General features: G+C 38.4%; 1 protein-coding gene across 1 annotated transcript; it reads right to left on the bottom strand.

The window, feature by feature from the left end:
* Window positions 1-6913: 6913 nt before the first annotated feature.
* Window positions 6914-22312, bottom strand: ZNF831 (zinc finger protein 831). Its single transcript, XM_064465326.1, has 7 exons — window positions 22248-22312; window positions 13656-17916; window positions 13001-13057; window positions 12651-12793; window positions 10802-10965; window positions 9957-10108; window positions 6914-8695 (listed from the first exon to the last, which is right to left on the bottom strand). The coding sequence occupies exons 2-7, from the start codon at window positions 17910-17912 to the stop codon at window positions 7841-7843; spliced, it is 5628 nt and encodes a 1875-aa protein (XP_064321396.1). The 5' UTR covers window positions 17913-17916; window positions 22248-22312; the 3' UTR covers window positions 6914-7840.
* Window positions 22313-23213: the final 901 nt, after the last annotated feature.

The following is a 23213-nucleotide window of genomic DNA, read 5'->3' as shown; positions in this document are numbered from 1 at the left end:
CTTGATTATGTTATCCAGGAAGCAAGGATATGTGGTAAGATTGCTCAGCCTTCTGGGCCCCCTTTTCTTTTCTTTTTTTTTTTTTTGCAGTGTCATTGTAATGTAACCAAGAAAGGTGATTGCTTTTGGGTTTTGGTTGGTTTGGGGTTTGGGGTTGTTTTTTGTTTTGAGGAGGAGCTCTTCTTGCACAGTGTCTTCTTGATGGATACAAAACGGAACATAAAGGCAATGCAGTTACAGTTTTAGTAACTGATCCAGCTTGGATAAATTTCCTTAATGCATTAGTCACTACTGTGTGAATTAAGGTGGAAGAAATAATGGGTGTAGGCATAGAAACCACGAATGTAGACATTTTGTCTGATTCCTATGAATGACAGAGATATCCAAGAGAAGAACTGCTTGATCGCATTCTCTGGCAACCTCCTGAATATAATTATTTTGTACAGCGAATGCCTGTGTTCTAGTTTCACATTAAATATCCCAGAGGAGATATTTAGTAGATGTAACTGCAGTAGAACATCCTCTGGCTGCATTTTCCTTCTTTTCAGTTTAAATCTTATGACAGGACCTATTGTTTCCCTAAAATATTTTACCAATTCCTTTCCTTCCTTAAGGGAATTCTTCTTCTGAGCATTTCTAAGCAAATTCATCATATCATATGTTTCAGTCAAGCTTTTCTCCTGGTTATGTTGATACATCATCACTGAATTTAATTGGACCACATTTGGTGTAATTGAGAGCAGAAGATTGGATGCTTTCATCTTTCTGCATAAGTAATCTATTTCCCTAGTCAGTGTTTTTCCCTGCTTGGAATTTCTTCAAATTGGCAACATCTGCAGGGTAAGGAGGTTCTCCCAGTTCTAATAGCACCTGAATTCTTTTTGAAGCACAGAACATGTTTCCGCAGGCACATTATTAATTATGGATATTTCCCTAATTCTACTTCTCTGACTATTGTCCAATAATTCACATCTGCCTCACCACATCTGGTACAAATAAAACAAGTTTTCATGTTTTTCATATCAAACATGTAATAATGACCATTTTGCTTTTGTTCTTATTTTTAAATCAACGTTTGTAAATCCTTTTTGTATAATCTCTTAAGCTTTATAATATTGCACAGGATGAGGCAGCTTTTCTATGCTTTACTCAGCTATATTTACTTTCTTGCATCTGGACAACTAGTGATTTGAGATCTGATACCTTTCTATCGTTTCACTTCTGAGTATCTGCTCTATTTGGAGGTAGCATAACCCATAACTAGAATCAACAAAGTTATGCAAAACTTCTTCATAAGAGGGATGATTTGGAACAAAAACCACTCGTGGGCTGCAGAGGCTGTGATGATGCGTTTTATGCCTGTATTATCTTCCATTTGAGGAGCTCAATGCAAATTATTCTCCCTAAGCAATGGGAACATTAGGAGGCATTGTAGAGTTAATGGTCAAATTACTTCTTAAGAGGTGTAATTTTCCCTGTTCCTTCTTCCAGCCAACACACATAAACGTGTATGTGCACATAGCTATCTAAATTGCTAGTTGTGCCAATCTCGTAATTGCATATGTACATACAGGTTTTGAGATTCAAGCTATTATAGCCGTGGCTCAGCTTCCCAGTAAAGTATTCCTCTTCTCAGACTGTGGTTTCCTAACATAGGTAGGAACAACCCTGGCTCCCTTTCCCCTCCTTAGCTGCTAACCTAAGGTGCTGCCAAAGCATGCTGCGGAAATCAGTTTTGTTCTTTTCTTTTTGCTTTAACCATTTTCAGGGAGAAGGGGAAGTTTCTGTAGTAGCTCCTTTTTACAGAGGAGGGAGGACAACAGCAGCGCATCTGAACAGCCCTGTCACACTCGCAGCTGTGTGTTTGAGGTGAAATGTTTTATTTGGGAATGTACAATGAAATGAGAAGGATGTTTTCAAGAAAAATCTGAATATGATATGTATAATAAAGAATGATAAATCATAGAAAGATTTTTAGATATAAACACTGACTATAGCTCTATCAGTGTAAAAAGAGTGGGGAGGGCCGTTGATGTGACCTTAATTTTGCCCCGTGAATACCTCTGTAATGTGTAAGAGGCTTTGCTTTGCAGAGGTTAAGTGTAATTCAGAAAGATATATTGAAGCCTGACTCCATAAAGGCTTAGCTGTCTACGTTTGTCTAGAATGACTGACCTCATCAGCACTACTACTGAACCTAAGTAGCATCGAAAGACATCTGGAAAACAAGATCACAGTAGGTTATGAAACAGAGTTCCCACGGCTTTCATCCAATTGCTCATTTTGTTAATGGCATAAGAATCTTTGACAAGAATCAGAGCCTAATATATCTGAACTAGCTCACTCTGAAACACTTCCAATCATTGCTGGATTAAGTACATTAAGTACTATTATAATCAATGTTGTATTTAAGCATTGCTTGTTTTGTCAACTAGTGAAAAAAACCATGCTACAAATGCATAAACAGAAAACTTCTGATGCTTTAAAAAATGAATTATGGATTAATTAATTGACTGTATTAGAATCACCTGGTTTTGGTTTGGTTTTTAAACCCTAACCATCATTAGAGACTGATAATGAGATGTATATAGAGTGTTTTTTTAAAGCCAAAATAGTCCATACACACATGGCACAAGAATCCTTTTTGACTACTTTGCAAAGCACCCACAGAGATGTTCAAGCAAGTCCATCCCTGGTTTAACAGGCTCTTGTACTTCTGAACTCAAGCATTACATAAATACTGAACGTATTTAGGCAGTTGTCATGAGTAGTCCACAGGTGCATTGACTTTGTGAGAAAGAAAACAACTGTTTTATATTTAAGTACTGCTTAAACTTGAGAGAATGGCTTATAACCAAACTGTGGTAACATTACAGTTCCCTGGAAGACACAGCTTTTAAATTATGTGCTTCTACGTGACATTTATCTGGTCCACAAGGACACTTTAAATGTGCTGGTTAAATCTCATGGTATTTTAAAGTCTAAAAAAAAAATATTGACCTTTTCCATCATGTGACTTGTGGAATGCTGATGGTAAATGAAAAACACAGGCCAGGAGTCTTAATCTGCAGCCATAATTCCACACAAATTCTTAAGGTAAAATTAATGGTTTGATAAAGCTGCTGAACTACATGAAAATTATTATAATATAAACACTCCCTAATGGGAACAAATTTGGTTGTGTAAATAAAACATAGGCAATATACAAAACCAGATATACATTGCGAGTAACGCAAAACCGATGTGTTTAGGTACCTCTCTGTGTGTATCAGTAGTGGGTATAGAGCCACGGAAGTACTAAATATTTTTGGCACTGTGTTTTGGGGAAGCTATTGACAAACAAGAATTTTCGAGTAAAATATAGGGCTGGAAAGAAAGCCTATTCCAGCCTTAAATAATAGTATACCTAAAATAAGAAATACTCGCCTTAGCTGTTGCTGAAGTTCCCAAGTGATGAAGAGTCTGTAATCTCCCAAGTTTGTTTGTTTCATACTTAGTTGCTCCTTAAATACAAAGTTTTTCTTAATATCTAGTTTATATGCTGAAAATTAAGCCCATCATTTCATACGCTCACAGAATGGATGTGGAACACAGATGATTGTGGTAGTCTTCTCACATTCTTCTACTGAACTTTTTGTGCCTATTCCTTTAATTTTCTCTTCTGATTGCTCGCCAGCTCTTCTTATCTTTTCTCATAAATTATGTATTCAAGGCATATCTTTATATTTGTTGGTGATCTCTGGGCTTGCTCTTGTTGGTTCGCGCCCCTCTCATCTACTGTTGTGTATGGGTTGGGGTTTGCCAGGCAGAGCAGTGACAAATTAATAAGATCTAATATAAAAGTTTGAAACAATGAGAAATAGTTTGTTCACACCTCAAGAGGGAAAACCTGAAACATCCACTTATTTACAGTTGATTTGAGTAGATATAGGTGTTGAATATAGATCTTATCAGGGGTCAGCATTCCTTATTCATTTGCTTCCTTGGATAGAAGGAGGAAAAAGTTGATGAGATGTATTCGTGTGCAAAGGAACTTCAAATTTGCGTACAGCAAAGCAACGATCTATCAGAACTGCTGCTGACTTCGAAGGATAAAGAAGCACAGATTTTCCTCTGTGCCTGGTGCCCTCATGTGGCTTTGATATTCAGCTTCTTGTGAATTAATTAAATGCATCACTGCATGGCTGACACTTCTGCTATGTGAAAGGTAGAGAATAATTCGCCTGTATAGCCTTGTATGTTCCTCTGTAAATACAGCATCTTCTGGAAAGCCGAAATACGCTCTTTGCCGCGTGGCCAGTGGGATTTCGATATGCAAACTCCTCGAGTCCCCTAACTTAAACCAAGAACGTTCCTCACAGTGTTCATGCATTGGTGTACGTGATTCAGACTTTACCTGTCCAAGGTCTGTATATGGCTAAAAAGATCTGTGCTAGAGTCGCTACCTTCTTTAGTGATACTGTTAAAAATGCCACCATAGATGTATTGGTGCTTTTAAAGAACTACGATTTTTGGTTTTCAACTCTAATGTTAGGTCAAATTTTATACTGTACGCTGAGTTGAAATATCAAGTATTACTTCTGTCAGGAAACAGAATTTAGAATGTTCTTTCTCAGCTAACTTAAAATTGTCCCATTTGTCTTCCAGCTACACACTGCAGTATGACAAAGAAAATTCTATATTTAATGCTGTAAAATATACACAGGATAAATGTTTCTTTGGACAGCACTTCTGAGTCTGTCATTACAATATTTCTAAAATAGTGATCCAGAAATCCCACTTTAAAACACATCATTTAGCCACAAACATTATGCAAAAAAACTTTATATAGCATATTCATTACATGTCCATAAATTACAACAATGGAACTCTTGCACAAGCAAGAGGTGAATGTAGTTGCTGTGGAGGCTGCTGGTGCGGTTTGATGCAATGGCTTTCTTGTAGTGTGCTTTCTAAAGCTGCATGCCAAGGGTTTTCTTTACAGCTGGATCAGATAGATTTAATAGGTATGGAAATTTTCTATTAGCTCTAAAAGGCCATACATTTTTAAGAGACTTTGAAACATTTGAAATTTTCCTTTGTCAAGTTTTAGGGTGGAATGGCATAGAACCAAAAATTCTGATTCAACATTGAAAAAAAACACTTTCTTGTCATCCAAACTACTGCTAACAAAGATATCAAGGGAGTCTGAAAGTGAAGATGGAAAAAGATGTGAAGCTAAAGCAGCTGGAACCAGGCATATGCTTTTTGTTAGTATAATTATCTAAAGACCACATTCATGCAAGCACCTGCGTGCCAGCAGTCGCACAGCCTTTCACAAAGCCTGGCCAGCAGCACTGCTGGGAACAAGGTGACTCGTGTAGCTCTGTAAGCATTGCATTTCTTTTTCTCCTGCTTTTTCTAAAGATTCAGAATCCAGCTGTAACTTTGAGTGATTCCACCAGAAAGAAGTTCCAAAACTTTGAATGGTTCCATATTGTGGCAATGTTGATGGTATTTCCTCTACCTCCCTCTGCCCTCTTCTTTTCCCCGTTTTCTCCCAAACTGGAGTTATATTAGTGTATTTCTTTTAATTCAGACTACTTAAATTCTTTGCACCTGCCATTCACCCAAATCCCTCTCTGGTTTGTCTTGGAGCACAAATGCTGAACAGAGCAAGAAAGATTTCAAGACAGTTTTTTCTTTGATCTTTCTTGTTTCTTGTAATGCCAAACCTAATGAAACTTGTCATATTAGTGAAGTTATCAACATTTTTCTTGCTAATAATTTCACTCAGAAGTTTCCTGAGTAACATGTTAATTCTTCTGCTAAGGGAGACTAAGAAATTTAGCATAATTGCTACTGAAAATCATTAAAAGTTAATAAGCTTGAACTATAATACTAGTGCATGTACTAAGATCTTCATGTTTCATTTTCATTAAGAGAGAATAATTTCACAGTATAAAGAGAAAAATCTGATATAAGAACAATCTACAGCTATATCGTTCTTTTCAGCTGTATCACTCTAAACAAAATGGTATTTTTGTTACTGTATCTTAGTCAACAAAATACACGATTTGTGGCACCTTGCAATCCACCGTTGAGTTGATGAGGCAATTCATTCTTCCACTCTACGCCCCTGCTTGCTGAGCTCTAAATACCAAGCGCCCCAAGTTAAGGAGGCTGTTACTTCACCTTATCCTGTCATTGCGTGGTAAGTGGAGATAAAACTGAGGTTTACAAAAGTCTACCATAAGGCGTTGCAAAGGAACAGACCGGTTCACTCTATGTCTGAGCTGCAAAGTCCGACCACAGCCCAACAGATCAGCAGTAATGCTATTGTTATAAAACCCCAGCGCTAGGTAAATGAGAAGCAAAGCAGGAGAATAAATATACCTAATTGCTTAAGCTAATATTCCTAGATTTTTTCCTTGCAGTTTTGACACCAATTACTGGTGTAATTGATGTAGTGTTGTAACAGTTTTAGAATGGGTAAAATACCTTTCCTGGTTCATCCTCAATTCTGAAAGAGTTTTGTTTTCTGTACAGATAATAAATTTATGAACATAATTTGAGGCTAAAGGTGAAGCTCTGTATGGATGACCTCAAGTCTTGTCATGTTCATAAGACATCTGAAAACACAGGAATTGCATGGGACTGAGCACTTGTTTTGTCTCTGTTAGCTGTTTCGGCATCTTTTTGCACATATACATTTATTTTCCTCGTGTAGTGTCTAGATTTCCTTGTAAGTATGATCTATATAAGCTTACCTGTGCATGATTAGAGTAAAAGCAATTCCAAATATCCCATGTAGGTAAATCCATAAAACTGGGAGAAGTTTAAGTATGGACTTTGATTATGTTGTAGAAGTGGAATGTTCTCGGTGTTTATCAATTTAATCAAGCAAGTGAATACACTTAGTCAAATTAAAATATCCAATGATTTATTCACATAGAAACCAGTAAATTTTAGGGTTCGTAGCACAAAACTTTTTGTTAAAAAAAGAAAACAAGCTATGCCATATAGCTTCTTTACTCTCAATAAAATAGCATCATCGCAGTTGAACTTAAGATTACAATAAAAATGAAAGATTCCAGATAACATCAGTTGGAGCACAATGTGATGAATATGATGGGAGAGTCCTTGTCGGAAATGTTACCACAAGGAAATACCAATAGCTAACACCCATATTCTCCAACTAGGAATCAAGAATGTTTGAGTAGATCTTGGCATAAAAGGCACAAAACACAAAGCAAAGCATGCTTGTGTCATTTGTCACAAAGAAGCATTGACATTTGTGCAACATGGAAAAAAGATCAGCATTTTTCCAAACTCTTCCAATGTCACGGATACTTAGGGAACAGATCATCCCCTTAATGCCAGTGAATCACTCCCAGTACATATGGCAGTGACTACAAGACATGAGGAGTATAGAGAACAGAACACATCCATACCCTTCCAGGAAATCTTAGCTCATATATTGAGGAAGCTGCTGCTATTGTATTGTTAGTAGTAAATAAATACACTGCAGCCTTTTAATAATACAACCACTGGCAGCTAGCACTTGTGGGAATTACATAAGACTGGTAAGAACATTACCAATGTTGGAAACCCGGCATAAACACAGGTCTACCGCTTGCATTTAAATGTGTGATGCCAGCTCCCTCTCTGCTTCAAATAAGCTTTTTTTAAAAAGTTTTTGTCCTTGAAATAAAGGACTCTCTTCAGAAGAGAATGCTGCCTATTGCACAGACGAATGGCTTTTCTGATTTTAAGGTGCTTCAGAAATACGGGTCAAACATCCATGGTATTTCCTTCTGTAATGGGCCGTCATACAAGCGTCTTGTTAGCAGCCTATCTGCTATATTTCTATAACAAGCCTATCTTCATCATCACTGCTAGTGTCATCATACTCAACTCTGGTTTGCTTCCGCATCATCTCTAAACCTCTCTTTTTATATGTCTTGGAAGGTGTTGCAGAGTAAGTCTTGAACTCGGGGGACCTGAGAGCCATTGGGGTCTTTTTAAAAGCGGTAGTAGTAGCTCTTTGGTGTGGCCTCCCATAGCTATTTGACTGCAGGTGGGTTCCGTTCTTGTCTGCACTTCCATGAAGGTCAAGGGTTTTATGAGAAAAGTTTGCCCGCTCTGCGTATTCTGTACTGGGTAATTTAGCCCTTGTGTCTGATTCAGGAAGAGGCTCCGCTTTTGATCCGAATAAACGTGAACATCCAGGCTGGGAACCGGGGGTTGAGTTTTCTGATGGAGAAGATTCTGTGTTTTCTTCAGTTGGAGGTTTCTCCCTTCCTGAGGCCTGCATCACCAGGTCTAACGTAGCAAATCTTTGACCCTCTGACTCTGCATTTAGTATGTTTTCCTGGCTTGCTTCTAGATGTAAGGAAAGAGGAGCGGTAGTCTCTGAGTTTGTGCTGTCAAGTTGGTCGCCTCTGCCTGTCTTTGTAAAATCAGAAGGGCAAGACCAACAAGATGCCATTGAGTCACTCTGAACGGTTGGCTGCGGCTCCCCTGGGGCTGATCGCTGAAGCACAAGCGGTTGTGTCACTAAACAGCCGATTTCCACATCACTGCTGGCTTGCTGCGTGGCTGTATTAACTGTGGATGAAAAGGAATGAGCTGTCACAGATATTCCCAGAGGAGCTGTAACTTTCTGAAAAGAAAAGTTGGTTCTTGTGTGGTCCCTGATTTGCCCAGAAATGTCCTGTAGAAATTAGAGGGGAAAAAGAAATTCACATTACAAATTTTCAATCCAGAGCAATTCCATCCTTTACAAAAGTGCAGCGATAACTAAGTTGACTAGATCAGTAGAAAACATTTACCTCTGCTATAAGTCATATCAACTGAGTAATTAAGCATGTCAACCTTTATTTATACAACTGTGATTATATTTGCACTCGGGTTTTTTTTCATCACTGCAGACCAAGTTACTCATCCTTTTTTTGATGAGAAAACATTGTTTTTCCTCCCAGTGTGTGTGGGAGGTGTCAGAAAGGATGTATTTTTTTCCTCAGGTGTCTTTCTTCTTGGTTAGGTGAGAGATCATGCTAATAATTTATGGATGACAGGGATGAGGGGTTTCAAGCTGCATTCTTATGTACTGTCTACGATGATGATCCTTTCATTAAGACATTTTAATATACATATTGCAACGATGTCTGTGCAATGTAGGGGGAATGGTTTGCCATGAGTCTGTAAGAAATATTACAACGTCCGAGGTGGTGAGATATGTGTAGGAAATAAAATGACTCTGTAAAAAACATTTTAAGGATTAGGTTCCTAAATATGACACTGCTTATGCTACGTGAAGAACCAGTGCTCATGCTACATAACAGCAGTCTGGCTCAGCAGCTTTTGTCTTCAGGTGCAGCCAGCAGAACTCTAGGGAAAGGTATAAGAACGAGGGTGAGGGTAGAACTCCCCCAGGAGCTGGGCTGTCGCTGCGTACAGCAGCGCTGTCTGCAGCACGTGCAGATGCGTCTAAGGCCCCTTGCAGCTAACGCAGCGATCGGTAGCACCGAAACCACGGCAGCACTGGCTTCCACAAAGGGCTAAAGAAATTCATTTGCGACACTGGATACACATTCTTCCCACCACCACGTGGCTTTTTCTACCCTCCCCACGTTTCTAGTTTCAAGCTTTCTGTCTCAGGATACTCCACGCTACAACTGCTGGCACCTCCAACATCCGTGCTGATCGATCCCCTGACAGCGAGCACAAGAAATATCCTTTTTAACTGCTGCAAGGTAAATTCTTCTTTTAAAAAAAGCTAATTCTAACATTAGTAAGTTTTCATTATAGTTTAACCCCCAAAATACCTTTAAGGCATTTTTAAACAAAATCTTTGATACAAAGTAGTCTCAACTTGAACTTTAAAACAGCGGAATGTAATTCAAGTTTTAATTACCAATATATTCTTTTTCTTTTAATAAAAGATAATACATGAATTAAGGTACAATACCTACTTTTTTAACCATTTTGTCTTTTTGTTTAACATGGTTTAGATTTTCAGTATGGGAAAATATTCCTGAGTTATTCTTTCCTTCTTTTTTCCCTCCACAAAGCAGCTTGTCTGAAGTGGAACAAGATGTGTCTTTTTGCTGGTCTAGGTAATTTTCTGTTGAAAAGAGGTTGAAGAAACATTTACTTTGATTTTTATTCCCCCACATGCCAGAACTTACTAAATTTTTCATCATATAACTGAACTAACTTCTATGTTTTTCATATTTTCTGTCATTTTTATTCTAAGCCTGATACATTTTCTCATTTACTGGATATGTGTTTGGTTTGGAGGTTTTTTATTGGCCATTACTGTCCTGCAAAGTAATACCTATTCATATCTGCTATGACCAAACACAGGGTATTGTCCCAGCTTCCAAGGTGGCTGTGGCATAAACAGCACTTGCGTTAACACCGCTAATTAAATGGGGAGGTGGTCACTGAAACATAGAAAACAAGTCAACACACCAAACTCATTTCGCATTGCAAACATACCACCTTGTTTCAGAAACTGATAGAAGATCCATCTTAAAACTGTTTAGGCTTCTAGTGGAAGGTTATTTTGAGCTATTTCTTTTTAAAATGCCCTCCTAATTGTCAGTTTCACATATGCAAGTACGTGTACGAAAATCATTGTGTGTTCAGTTCTGAAAATGTGTGAGATGTTTCTATTTTTACTCGCAGAACATACTGAAGGACAAAAGTGGTTCTGCGGTTCCATGTGGAACAGGTGCATATCAGAGATACTGCTAACGTTCATTCTCTTAAAAAATAAACATTCGATACATTAAAAACTATCCAAAATACTTACCTTGTACCTTTGATTGAGGAGCATGGCACTTCTTATACTTATTAAATTTACAGGGTTGTGATGAATAGCCCTTTTTCAAAGCATCCTGTGTTCTATTTGGGAGGCAGTGCCTCTTGCTTAGTCGGTTCAACTGAGCATATCCATGTACGTGCCTCCCTCTGTACCTGCATTGCCAATGGCGTTGAAAGGGTAAAAAAATATGTGCTATTTAAAAGCAGCAAGAGTTGAATAATACCACATCATCAGGTAACTTTAAGCCTAACAGCATTTTATTACTGTGAAGGAGATGTTCGTTTATGTTGACTCAAAAAAATATCAGGATTTTAGGCAAGAGACCCAAAATTATTTTATTAAATTTTTCCTCAGTAGGATTCAGTAAATCCTTGGTTTGCTAAGAGAAAAGGATTCAGGAATAACAGAATATTTTTTCTATATCTGGAATTTTAAAACAACATACTTCATAAAGATTTGAATTGCATAGGAATCACCTGAGACTGCATAGTTGTTTGCTATTTTCCTTTTCATCTCACTTCTGATGTGAAGTGAAATTAATTCATCTTATTCATCACTAGTGAACAACGTAAGTATTCCAGTTATTTAGAAAACTCATGCTGAATAATCCAGCTCTGCTCTGTTTTCTACTCTAGCTGATCTTTCAGTAACTCTTAATGATCGAGGCCAATGTACATTGGAAGGTCCCATTCCGATATCGATAGAATCAGTCACTATACACAGAGTAATAAGCAAATCCAAAAGGATGTGCTCACTCAGATGTTTGGTGTGTTAGAAAAATATATTACATTTAAGAATTAATAGTTTAGCCAGTTAGATACTAATATGTATGACCGGAGCTTTCAGGACCCTTAATTGAGTCCCTGTACTTATTTGATATGGCCAAATAAATTCTGAGACCAGCAGGGAAAAAAAATAACCAAAACAAAAAAAAAAACACCCAAAAAACAAAACCAGAAAGAAGTCCTAGAAGAATGGCACTAAACTGGATGACATAGACCTTAGTCTTCTATTTTTGTTCTTATGATCCTTCCAAATTGCGGCACCTTTTGTCAGACTAGACATGGTGATTCAGTTACTCACACTGATTTGTCCACAAGGGAGTCACTGTGTCTGATTTGGTCATGAAATAAAATAAGAGGGATATATGCACACAATATGTGTTTCTTATTGAAGCAATCCCTCAGACATTCTGCCACCCCACACTCTTGACAGATTGGAGGCTAAATCTTCCACTAAATCTTCCCATTAAATACAGAGAAAGCTGTGCTGATGGTTACAATATGCTTTTGATAGTTTTATACTCAAATTCTTACTGCGTTTTATTTAAACCAAATGATCCTTCAAACTACAGATGTTTTTGGTAGTTTGCGTTAGAACTTGATATTTATTCTAGTGCATTCTCTTGTGAGTGCAAGTTGAGGATGTAGTTCTTCTGAGGATAAAAGGCTCTCACATACTGCTTTTAGCTGTAAAAGGATTAAAACTAAAGTATGTTGGTTCCCTTCAAACAAAAGTAAATGCTGACAATTTTGACAGTAAGAATCATATCTAAAGCATAACGAGAGTCAACTGACCAGCCATCATCTTTCTTTGGTATTTGTCTGTTTTGCTTAGAAAAATCTGTTCCTGATAGCAAACAAGATATTAATATTTTTTATCGTTTACCTTTGTGGAACTGCTGCAATGCGGGAATAGCTCTTTCCGAGAGATTTATTTTTCCCCCAGTTTTGACAAGGTTGAATTTTGGGGATGACTTTATTTTCTGTGGACTTTTTACATACACTGTAGCAAAATTACGTCTGTATCTGGGGAAGCTGAAAACCATATTCCTTACCATTTTGGGGTGACTTTAATCTTTTTCTGTTTGTGGCTCCTCTTGAGTTTATTTGCTGAGAGTTTTTCCTTTTTGCAAACTACTGTTTTCTTCTTTTGCTCTGAAATATTTTTGAAAGCACCGCCAGGAGCTGCTGAGCTTAACTGTCAAGAATAATGGAAAAAAAATAATTACATTGAAATTGTGCATCACTGTAACAGAGATTGGAAATCTCTGGTCGTTTTAAATAGCATTGAAGAGCATAGAGTAGTTAAATAGCACAACTCTGAATTTTTCCTAGAATTTGTGGGTTATTTTTTTCTAAAGACTTTGTCCATCTACTTTGGTAAAATAAAATTAAATCAACTCACTACTTTTGTGGATCTTCTTTCATATGTGTATGTGTATGTTCTTTCATATTCTTCTTCCTATATAAAAAGTAAGCTTAGTCTTACAGAGCCGTTCTAGGATCTGTACAGATAGACTAGTCTATCTTTACTTACCTAAAAAAGAAAAGCTTTCAAGCCTTAAACACTTTACAGGGTATGAATGCAATTTGGTTTTGTTGGCATTTCAGTGTATCTAAATGATGAGAGATCAAGTACACAGTCTGTGACTCCGAGTATCACCAAGTATAATGAAGTCTTGACATTAATGGCCTTCTTAAGTCCTACTCTAATTCAACTATTCATTTAAAATGAAAACAGTTAAATACATAGGCTGTTACAGAAGACTATAAAATATATGGGGAATAATCGAGAAATAGAAATACACTCTTCTCACTAGACAGCATGTCTACTGAAATTCCCAAGAGAAACTTAAATATTCACACAAAAGTATGTATTTTCATGCATCAAATGAATATGTAACTTCTCGTATAAAACCCTAAATTGTAAATTCTGTATCAACAAATCCCTTTAAATGTCCATAAATGTACTTTTGATAATTCTTTTATTTCTCTAAGGGGGGGGGCGGTGTCAGCCAATTACACCCTCTCACAAAAGGAAATAGGATTATTAATATTACCTCCTGCATCTGTGGTCCTTTAGAAAAGGATGAAACCAATGTTTTTAAACTCCTGTTTGTTAAGCCATAGGCCACAGTCTTGCTAATATTTTTCATTTTGAAAATAGAAATATCGTATTTTGACAGCGTGCGTTCGTCGCTAGATCCCTTGTCACAGGTGTGCATGGACGAATAAGCAGAGTCTGCATTCCCCTTCTGCTCAGCAGGCAGAGGAAGGCTTCTTGTTAAACAACACCAAGTTAATCGAGGTTCAGCATTTAGTGATGGGAAGGTGCTCTTCATACTTGACACTGTTAAACTTCCAGAGCAGCAAGTCAGATCATTGTGGGGTAGCACTGGCAATCCTTTACAGTGAGTGGTGAGAGTGTGGCAACAAAAACTGCCAAAGGAATGGCAAAAATAAGTGGGGTTGTCTGTTGAGCTCTGAGAATGCTGCGTATCCTGCAGTGCTGGTGAAACGTCCTTAAGGATGCCTGGGCTTCCACCTCCGTCCCATCCCGCGACTGTTGGCTCTGCACTGCTGCTAGAAGCTGATGTCATTATCAGAGAGTCACTTCCTGAGCAAAGATGATGTAAAACCTTCTTCTCTTCTTTGATATCAGCTGATATGAAAAAACCACTTGTGTACAGAGAAGTAAAGCGTATTTTCTTCTTTGGGGTCTGTGTAGAGGAAGTAGTTATGCTCATGCACTTCTCTTCTGTTTGCCTTTGATAATTTAATTTATTTTTGTTCTGTTTGTTTTTCCAAACATCTCTCAAAATATCCTGCTCCCTGAAGCTTTGGTTATAAAAGCTGTTGTCTGCTGTAGCTAAGATATTTGTTGTTTCTGAATTGACCTGTGAACAAAGCACTGGAGTCTTCCAGTTTGCCTGTACGTTCCATCGTAGCTCTCCTTTGCCAGCCTTTTGTCTCACTTCAAATTTTAAAGGGGACCAAACCACATCATTAGCATGAAAGCCAAGTGACCCGCTGCTGGAAGGGCAGGGGGGGGTGGTTAAGGTGTCTGTCACAGATGTGCAAGGTGTAATCTTCTGTTCTGATCTAAGCAAAAGCGACAAATCTGAGGCTCTCTTGTCTTGTGGCAATTTAAGGATGTATTTTGGAGAAAAGGCATTTTGTTGTGGGACTGGAGTTAAAGGACCAGATTGCAGATGATGGATTTTAGAAGGCATGTCAACAGCATTGTCACTGAAAAGTGGTACTTGTGCTCCTGTTTTCGCAAGACATGTTTTGACATCTTTATCTGTTGCATTGTGCAAGGCAGAATTGCAGTCACTTCCCCTTAATTCAGGCCCTAAAAATCCCACAAATGAAGCTTCCAAGATACCTGCTGAATGTGAAAGAGGGTTAACATCACTATCATTAAGAGCTTTTGTGGGGCGTTTGATTGTTTTCATATTCTCCACATTCTCAGTACCTCCAGTGGATTCATTAATCTCTGTGCTTAATATTTGCTCCTCTACTTTACCGGAGGATTTCACGGATGCTGTGGAAGGACACTGAGTGCTGGTGCAATAGATTCTCTCCGCTTCATGTACTGCATTGTTTTCACTAGTGGGAGAAGGGCAGGACTTTGAAAGAATGTTTTGTGTCTTTTCCACTTCAAATTTCAGCTTTTTTCTTTCTGATGGTAAATTCTGGGATTTCCCTGCAGCTTCTCTGTTGTTGTTGCAATGGATCCACAGGGGCGTCAGGGCGTGCTGGCCAGTTTCCTTATTCCTGCTATGGTTTCCATAATTGTTGGAAGTGTTTTTACAATCTGATCCAAACATACTGGTTTCTTTCCCAGGGCTTGATTTTACCCATTTGCTACTCTGTACTGGCAAGCACTCATCATTCCTTCTGTTAGTGCTCGGCTGACACTGAGTAGTTTGCAGCCTGAGCTCACAACTGCTGTTGCCACCTCTGGATTTATCTGTGTCACTGCCACTGAGGTCTTGGGAAGTTTTGCTCATTACAGTATGTGCACTAGTGTTTACTGAATGTGATGTCTCCATTACGCAGGTTACATTGCCTGCAGTTTCCTCGGAGGATGCATTCTTTAGAATATGTTTACTGTTAGTACAGGTTTCTGATATACCAGTGTTTAAACCTGTTGTCACAGGGGAGGAAAGGCTGTCGCTAACAGGGCTCCTGCCATCTCTTTCCTCACTAATTTCAGTACTGCTGACTGATTGCTTTGAATCAGGAGAGAAGCTTGTAATATTTGTAATCTTATTCCCCCTTTGTTTAGTTTTCTTGGCATTTTGACTGCTTTTCATTTTTTGGTAGATTTTCTTAAATGTTTCATCTCCGTACATTTGCCATTTCTCTTGAGAAAACATCTTTAACTTCCTTTGATTGTGTTTCTTATTTTTAGCACTGGTTACTTCTCCAGCCCCAAGCCTTCTATTCCCTTGCAACTCCTCTGACGGAGGAGGATGATCGACCACATTACTTAGTGGCAAATCATCCACTGCTGTTTGTCTGACTAGAGCGCGGGGATGGCTATTAGGAAAATCCACTGAATTTGCAGCGAGATTGTTGCTAGGCAGCGCACTAGCGCTGCCAGTATTTACAGACTGCTTAGTAAGTGAAAGTGGTTTTGAGCAACCTGCTTTGTCATGAAGCATTCTCGTGCCCTCCACAAAGGGCAAAGAGTTGCTTCGTGTAACAGGCACGGTGTCTATCGTTGTGGAGAACTGGGTGGGGACTGAATGAAAAAACATTGGCTTGCATTTTTCTAGGGGTGCAAAGGTAGATTTTGCTGAACAAAGGGAAAGATTCTTTTTCCTATTTACATCACAAGTTCTGATGTCAAAATGGAAAGAGTCTTTGTATGTATAAGGCATTGGCAGGTCGATGCTCCCCTGTTTAGAAAGGACAGTTTTTCTGGGCCTAACGTTGTCTAACTGGGTATCATCCACCACACTTTTGTTATGAGAAATAAGTTTTGCAATGTGTTCTTCCAGCCTCTTTTTCTCTAGCATCAAGGCTGAAGTTTTCTCAGCTGCATCGAGCTTTGCACTGCTTCCGGAGGTACACCTTAAGCTGCTGAAGGCAGTTTCATTTTCCAGTTCTGTGCTGTGTTCACAGAGACTATGCAACGGGCTGGATGATGCCATCTGTTGTTCGGTACTATCGGAGCGTGACAGATACCCTGAGTCAGTGCTCTCACACTTCTTTAGCTTGCAGTCAAATGGCTTGTAATCCCACTGTTTTTCTGAAGAGGTTGCTTGCTGCCTTTGCAACTGAATATGCTTATTGGCAGTTGGAGTTCTTTGGTCCTGTATCTTCTTTCTCTGGCACTGGCCGTTTGGCAAAGCTCCTGGAGATGACAAACTTTGAGGTTCCCTTTCAGGAATGCCCTGATTAGCCTTTGAACTAAAGGACTGATTCACTGTTTCCTGATTTTCTGAAGCAAATGATGAATTGCTTGTTGCCGGCAGTGAAAGGGCATTAAGTTTCTTAGTGTCTGATACAGCACTGGTCTCTGAACTCATTTGTTTCATCTGTATCCCCTTGTCTTCACGGGTGGTACTAAGCAGTTTGCTGCCTTGATGTGACATGATGCTCTCCGTTGATTTCTCGTTTTGCTCCAGGATGCCACTGTTGTCAGAGTCCGAGGGCAGCCTGGTGTTATTGACGTGTGTTTGAGTTCTTCTGTGTTTATACAAATTGCTTTGAGTTTTAAATGCAATGCCACAAGTGGTGCATGGAAAGGGCCTCTCTCCCGTGTGAGAGCGAATATGTTTCTCAAGGACACTTGGCTTCAAACAATCTCGTCCACAGTGTTTGCAGATATATTTCCCAGCTTTTTTTGATTTTCCTGGGCTTCCAAGAGATGCATTTACACAAGAATTTGGTGACGATAAAACCGGTAAAGTGCTCACTATGTTCAATGTTAGAGTTTGCCCAAGTTGTTTCTGAAAAACTGATGGAGGCTGATCTGTGCCTTCTGAAGGAACAAGTGGATTCAGGATTAGAGGTATGTTACTGCTCTCTAGATGTACACAGCTCCTGCCAGTCACTAACTGGCTGTTTGGCTGAAAGCATCCTGCCTGGACGGGCTGATACAGTGGTATGGTAAGGGCTTTTAGATACAGAGGCTGCGACAGTGCTTGTTCCTGCTGAGGAATCGCACTGCCTTGGCTGAGATCTGAAGAACCCTGCGCAGGCTGAAGAGAAGAGGTTGGAACTGGTCGATCTGCTAGTGCAGCTGTAAAACCAGGGTGCTTCTGGGCCTCCATCTGGAAGGTTATCTGCCATATGCTCATGTATCTGTAAGGGAGGGGAAACAAAACAAGTAGGAATCTTCAGGCAGCAAAATAAAATAAACACTTTCAACTGGCTGGACTGGGAAAGCTAGCAAATAATATCACAAACCTTACATACAGGCAATAATGACTTCTTTTTCCAATTGATTTATCTTTCATTTCTTAGCTAGGAATTCAATTTCAGTACAGTGTAAAGAACACTGAACATTGCACTTAGAACCTACAATAAGTGCCCAAAGTTATCTCAGAAACAGATCTGCAAAGGGAGAGCCTCAGCACCCCAGAAATAATGCAGTTTTAATTTTCTGGAAACATATTCCCATTCCCTATTTGTACCACATTTTTTATTTTAAGAATTTACATTAATAAATGTTAATATAGAAACACAGAGCAATTAAGGTTAGAAGGGACCTCAGGAGGTCTCTAGTCCAAACACCTGCTCAAAGCAGAGTTAGCCTGGGGTCAGACGAGGTCGCTCAGGGTGTTATCCAGTCTGGTTTTGGAAACTTCTGAGGATAAAAACTGCAGGGCTTCTTTGGACAACCTGTTCCAAACGCAGGACGTTAGACATGGCTGCATAGTGTCTGTGTTTACCCAATTTACGAGAGCTAAGGCTAAACACATTCCAACAGGTGATGCAAAATGAAAATATGTGAACAAAGTGGAACCGATGTCCTGTTTTACAAGTGAGATTTACACAAATATAAACAAAGTACAAAAGATGGTATCATAGGAAAATAGTGGGATAAATTAAACCTGTCTTTTGTAGAGCCCAAGTTAATTTTGTCTAATTGAAGGCAATATTATGGTATACTGCTTATTTTTAGATGCTTTCGATGCCAGATGAAAACATTTTGTAGACACAGTTTTTTGAAAAAGTGGGCCTATTCTTATGAAATTTGTCCAAATATATTCAGGGTTGGTGCTGGTACAGACTACTTCTTATTTGTCTTGTGTTTTTTTTTTCTTAGAAACAAACTAGGGAACTATCAAAACAAGCTAGTTGAAAATTATTTTTGGAAGAGCTGATAGAGGCATCAGCATAACCTCTTGTAATTATAGTTTGGGTGAAAATTAGAAGGTGATCTGTGAATGTTTATTCAAATTTTTTATTCAACTGTACTCCCAGCTCTGTATCCATTGGCTGCTATGAATAATAAGCTATTCTTGTGCAAACAGTCATAAAAAAACAACCATTTGAAATAACATAATCAGTGGCTAAATGTGAAATCTGCAATTTGTTGCCTTACTGCATATTGCGTAGTGGTGTTTCTGAACCTTTCCTGGATCATTTTAATTGGTAATCATTACTGGGAAACAGTAAAAAAAATTACTCAAAAATGTTGTTTGAAATTTGGACTGGTTCCATATGACACGCACACTATGTTACTGCTATTCAAAGCAAAATCTCTGTTGCGTGTAGTTACAGAGAATTTTGCAAATAAATCACATAAAGGAGAAACAGAAAACTCAATGTAATTGTTTTTTTCAGTATTCCTCAGCTACTATTAGAGCAGTTAATTAGCATCTCAATAAATAGACTGGGAAGTCAGGTAGTTTCCATATTAAATGTACGCACCATTGAAACTGAAAGATAAAGCAACCCTTTGGTTATCAGCCTTCTGCAATGAAAAGGTTTTGCATATTGGGATATTGCCTTTAATCCCACCAATTATTTCATCCCTCTGTGTAGCAACTGTAAATACTTGTCTCCTTGAGGGACATAAAACTAATGTACCAAGAACCTGGTACCTACTACTCTGCTGCGCTCCTCACTCTGCACCGCTCCTGGAAGTTCTGTTACTGGCTGGCAGCTTATGTTTCATAGCCAAGGCTCCTTTCAGTTTCTCTCTGACCTGCTTTGCCTATTGCAAGAATTGGAAAAGTGGAGGGAAAAAAAACCAGCAATGCAGGCCCTGGCATGTGTTCGCTGACTTTCCTTCTGGTCACAGGCAAGGCCATTAGCTTCTCTGCATGCAATACATGCATCAGCAAACCGCTGACGAGCCACGGGAGTAACCGAGAAGCTTGCTACCACCTGCAGCGGGCTCAGGGTTAGACCACTTACGGGAAAGATATCAGTGCCTGATGGGACTCCTTGGCTTCACCCAGAGATTTTAGTGTAATAAAAATCCCAGGAAACAACCTGTAAAATGCACTGAGCTGCACACAGCGATGTGATAGATTTTGCCTTTTCTCCTTTCCCATTAATTTTGTAAATCAAACTCAGTTATCAAGCATGGACTTTTCTCGTCCACTTCAGAGATGTCTACAGGGAACAATCACTTATGTGGCTTTGTATTATAGTTATTGACTATACTAATAAAAGAATGTTAAAAGAATATGGCTTCTTAAAGGAATTATGTTATTATTCATATTCTGCAGGGTAGTTAACACTACAGGATAGAAGTGGGTTTCTCTAATTTGCAAAGTGAGGTTATAGACATTTCAAGTCCATTTAAGATGGTTCTTAAAGCTTACAGTCACCTTGATTTATAGGAATTTAAACACAACGTACAATAAAACCAGCAGCAAGTGGTCAGACATGAGCCAATGGTACTCATAAACTAAGCATGCAGTAGTTTTTTTCCAAAGATATGAAAATAACGAAAAGCTGAGGGGAAAAAAAATACACTGCAGAGACAAGACTCAAAGAAGAAAAGTCTGAATACCATGTAGCTAGAACATCTAACAAGTACCACATCAGACAAACAAGTCACAGGATCTATGCTCCCCACCTTCCCCCGGAGAGCGGTGTGGAAACGGGGAATGCACGTTTTCACTCCAAGAAGCCTTTTCCAGGGTCACAAGCTATGTTCTTTCTTTGAACATCCTCATGCACATGCAGAGTTGATGGCCCTTCAAGGCCAGCCTGTATGTTAGTAGGACTTGCGGTGGACAGATGTTTTTAATATAAATCCTATAGTTCCAAAGTACCAGACTCTCTGTCTAAATTTGCTTATTCTGTTAAGTTTCTGAGGCCCAAAATACAGTGTAATTCTGAGAATCATTTCAGTGCTCTGTAATGTTATACGAAGAAAATACCTAAATGATTATATAAAATTGAAAGGAAAGTTTTAACTAATGCTAAACAATTAAACTAAATGGTAAAACACAATCTCATTACTTTTAAGAATTTAATAATACATTTCTACCAGCTGTGGTAGTTTGCTGCTTTTCACAGGAAACAAAGGATATGTCCTTCCTAAGATAAATTTCTGTGGCGTGTATTGTACTGTGGCGAATATGACCATGCTTTTCACATCTGTCATTTATATACAATTTATACATTTATATACAAAAAAAAGAGCTACTATATTTCTTTGTACATTGACAAAAATAGCTTATCTCAAACTAATTCTACCCCAAGACTAGCTCTGGGTAGTCCTTGCCTAAAGTAGAAAATCTTCCTTTGTTGATTATCCCCCAAGCCCTCTTCTGAGCATCTACCTGGTGTTCTGAGCTCAGTTGTAACTTGTAGCATCAAACTACTAGTATAAAAACTTGATATTAATCAGATAAGGAAAAAGTTCCAATAAGCAAAAATAAAAGCAGGATTTGGCCTGTCCAAAATTTTCCTAAATTAGTTTCTTAAGCTATCAAAACTGGTCAGTAAAATTCCATTTAAATACAATTATTTTGTTCCTAGTCTGAATTATACCTTCAGGTACACACCATAGGAAGGTCTGTGGAACACTGAAAAGTCAAAAAGTGGAGTAATTTCAGATGACAAATCAGTGTAGCAGAAACTGTCTTATTCTGTATATAAGTAGAAAGTAGTTTTATAAGGTGGGGTGGTAAAAAACCCTCATTTTAAATCCAATGTGTTCCTCTTTTCTATATAATTTGTTCCTTAGTTCCAAATTTATTTTATAAAATTTGCTTCATTTCAACATTGGAATATACATATTGGTTCATTTTATTATTGGATTCTACAACCAAAAGATTTTTGTCTTCTGCATGGCACACGTAAATGTACTGTCAACTGCCCATCATTATTAATGAGATCATTAAATAAACATGTAACTATTTATTTCCTGCACTTACATGTAGGTTTTTTTACACATCACTGAGAGGATCATCATAGTCTTTAAGCAGATGCAGTGCTCAATCCTTTGGCTTGGTCTACAGATATAATCTGTAGACATGATAGTTTATTTTTGTAACCACACAGAAGCAGCTTTTCAACATTCTGAACATACACAATACACTATATTATACCAGAAGTTTTTGCCTTTTAAAAAAGCTTTTGGTGATCCCTACCTTAAATATAATACCAGAGAACATACAGGAGTGGGATCCTCTTTAGTCGGTAAATAATTTTAGCTTACATACCTTTTATTGAGCCAGGCATTTCAGCAGAAGTCTCATTTCTGTCAATACGTGATGCAAGCAGAAAGAAACGGGGACAAAGACTTGAAACAGATTAGAAGTAGGAAGTTGGTTTTGTTTTTTTTTTTTTTACATTGGTGTCACAGTAACAACCTTCAGAAAACAGGAAGAGATGAAACAGAAGAAAATGAAGTAGCATTTCAATCTCTTTGTGTCCTTTATCATTACTCATGTAGGAACATACAAACAGAATCAGCTGTCTTCGAAATGTAGGCATTTTGTACACTGCATTCAGTTGTATCGTTCTGTGAAATATGCTGACACAATGGTAGATTCTTTTTCTTTATAGCCCCAAAGATAATTTGCTTATAATTTTAAAGATCTCTCTTAAAATGTGTTTGAAAAGAAAGAAATGGTAGCGAGAAGATACTTGCTACATGTGCAACTCATCCAGTGTGGGTATTATTCACCAGCTTCTTCCAGTGGTGCCCTACGGTAGGGTAGAAAGCAATAACCAGGAGGGAAAATACTTCAAGAATGTTAAAAGTGTTCATGTCATGCTCAACAAACCTCCCTAAAATTTGTGAAAAGCTGTAGGGAAAACAGGATGGGGAACAGTCAGGAAATTGAAAAAATCATTTTAAGAGTTTAGATTTCATTTGTGGGTTAACTTCATAAAGAGCCCTCAGACAAAGCAGTCAGCAGAGCCAAGGTCTCCTGTTAGGGGGAGAGCTGTTCCTTAGGCAAACACCTGTTTAAAATAGGGACTGGAATGGCTACTTCCTCCGCTGCTGGAAGACTAAGTAAATCCTAAACAGGAATATGGATTTCCTAAAATGTTACAAAATCAGCATATCTGGCCTGTAAAAATTCCCTAGGGACACTGCGTTTTGGAAGATGTAGCTTTGAACCTGGTTATAACTTACTGCGGTGGGCATCCGCCCAATTCAGATGGCTGCAGCCTGTATC

Source organism: Phalacrocorax carbo, chromosome 14 (assembly GCF_963921805.1).
Source record: "Phalacrocorax carbo chromosome 14, bPhaCar2.1, whole genome shotgun sequence".
Taxonomy (NCBI): Eukaryota; Metazoa; Chordata; class Aves; order Suliformes; family Phalacrocoracidae; genus Phalacrocorax; species Phalacrocorax carbo.
This window is presented reverse-complemented; position numbering and strand designations above follow the sequence as displayed.

Excerpts from the sequence above, each read along its gene's own strand:
- ZNF831 (XM_064465326.1), bottom strand. The coding sequence starts at position 17,912 with ATGAGCATATGGCAGATAACCTTCCAGATGGAGGCCCAGAAGCACCCT. Across the intron at positions 10,966-12,650 it reads ATTAAAGTCACCCCAAAATG|GTACAGAGGGAGGCACGTAC; the intron begins GTAAGGAATATG and ends TTGGCAATGCAG. Across the intron at positions 10,109-10,801 it reads TCCTCAATCAAAGGTACAAG|AAAATTACCTAGACCAGCAA; the intron begins GTAAGTATTTTG and ends TCTTTTCAACAG.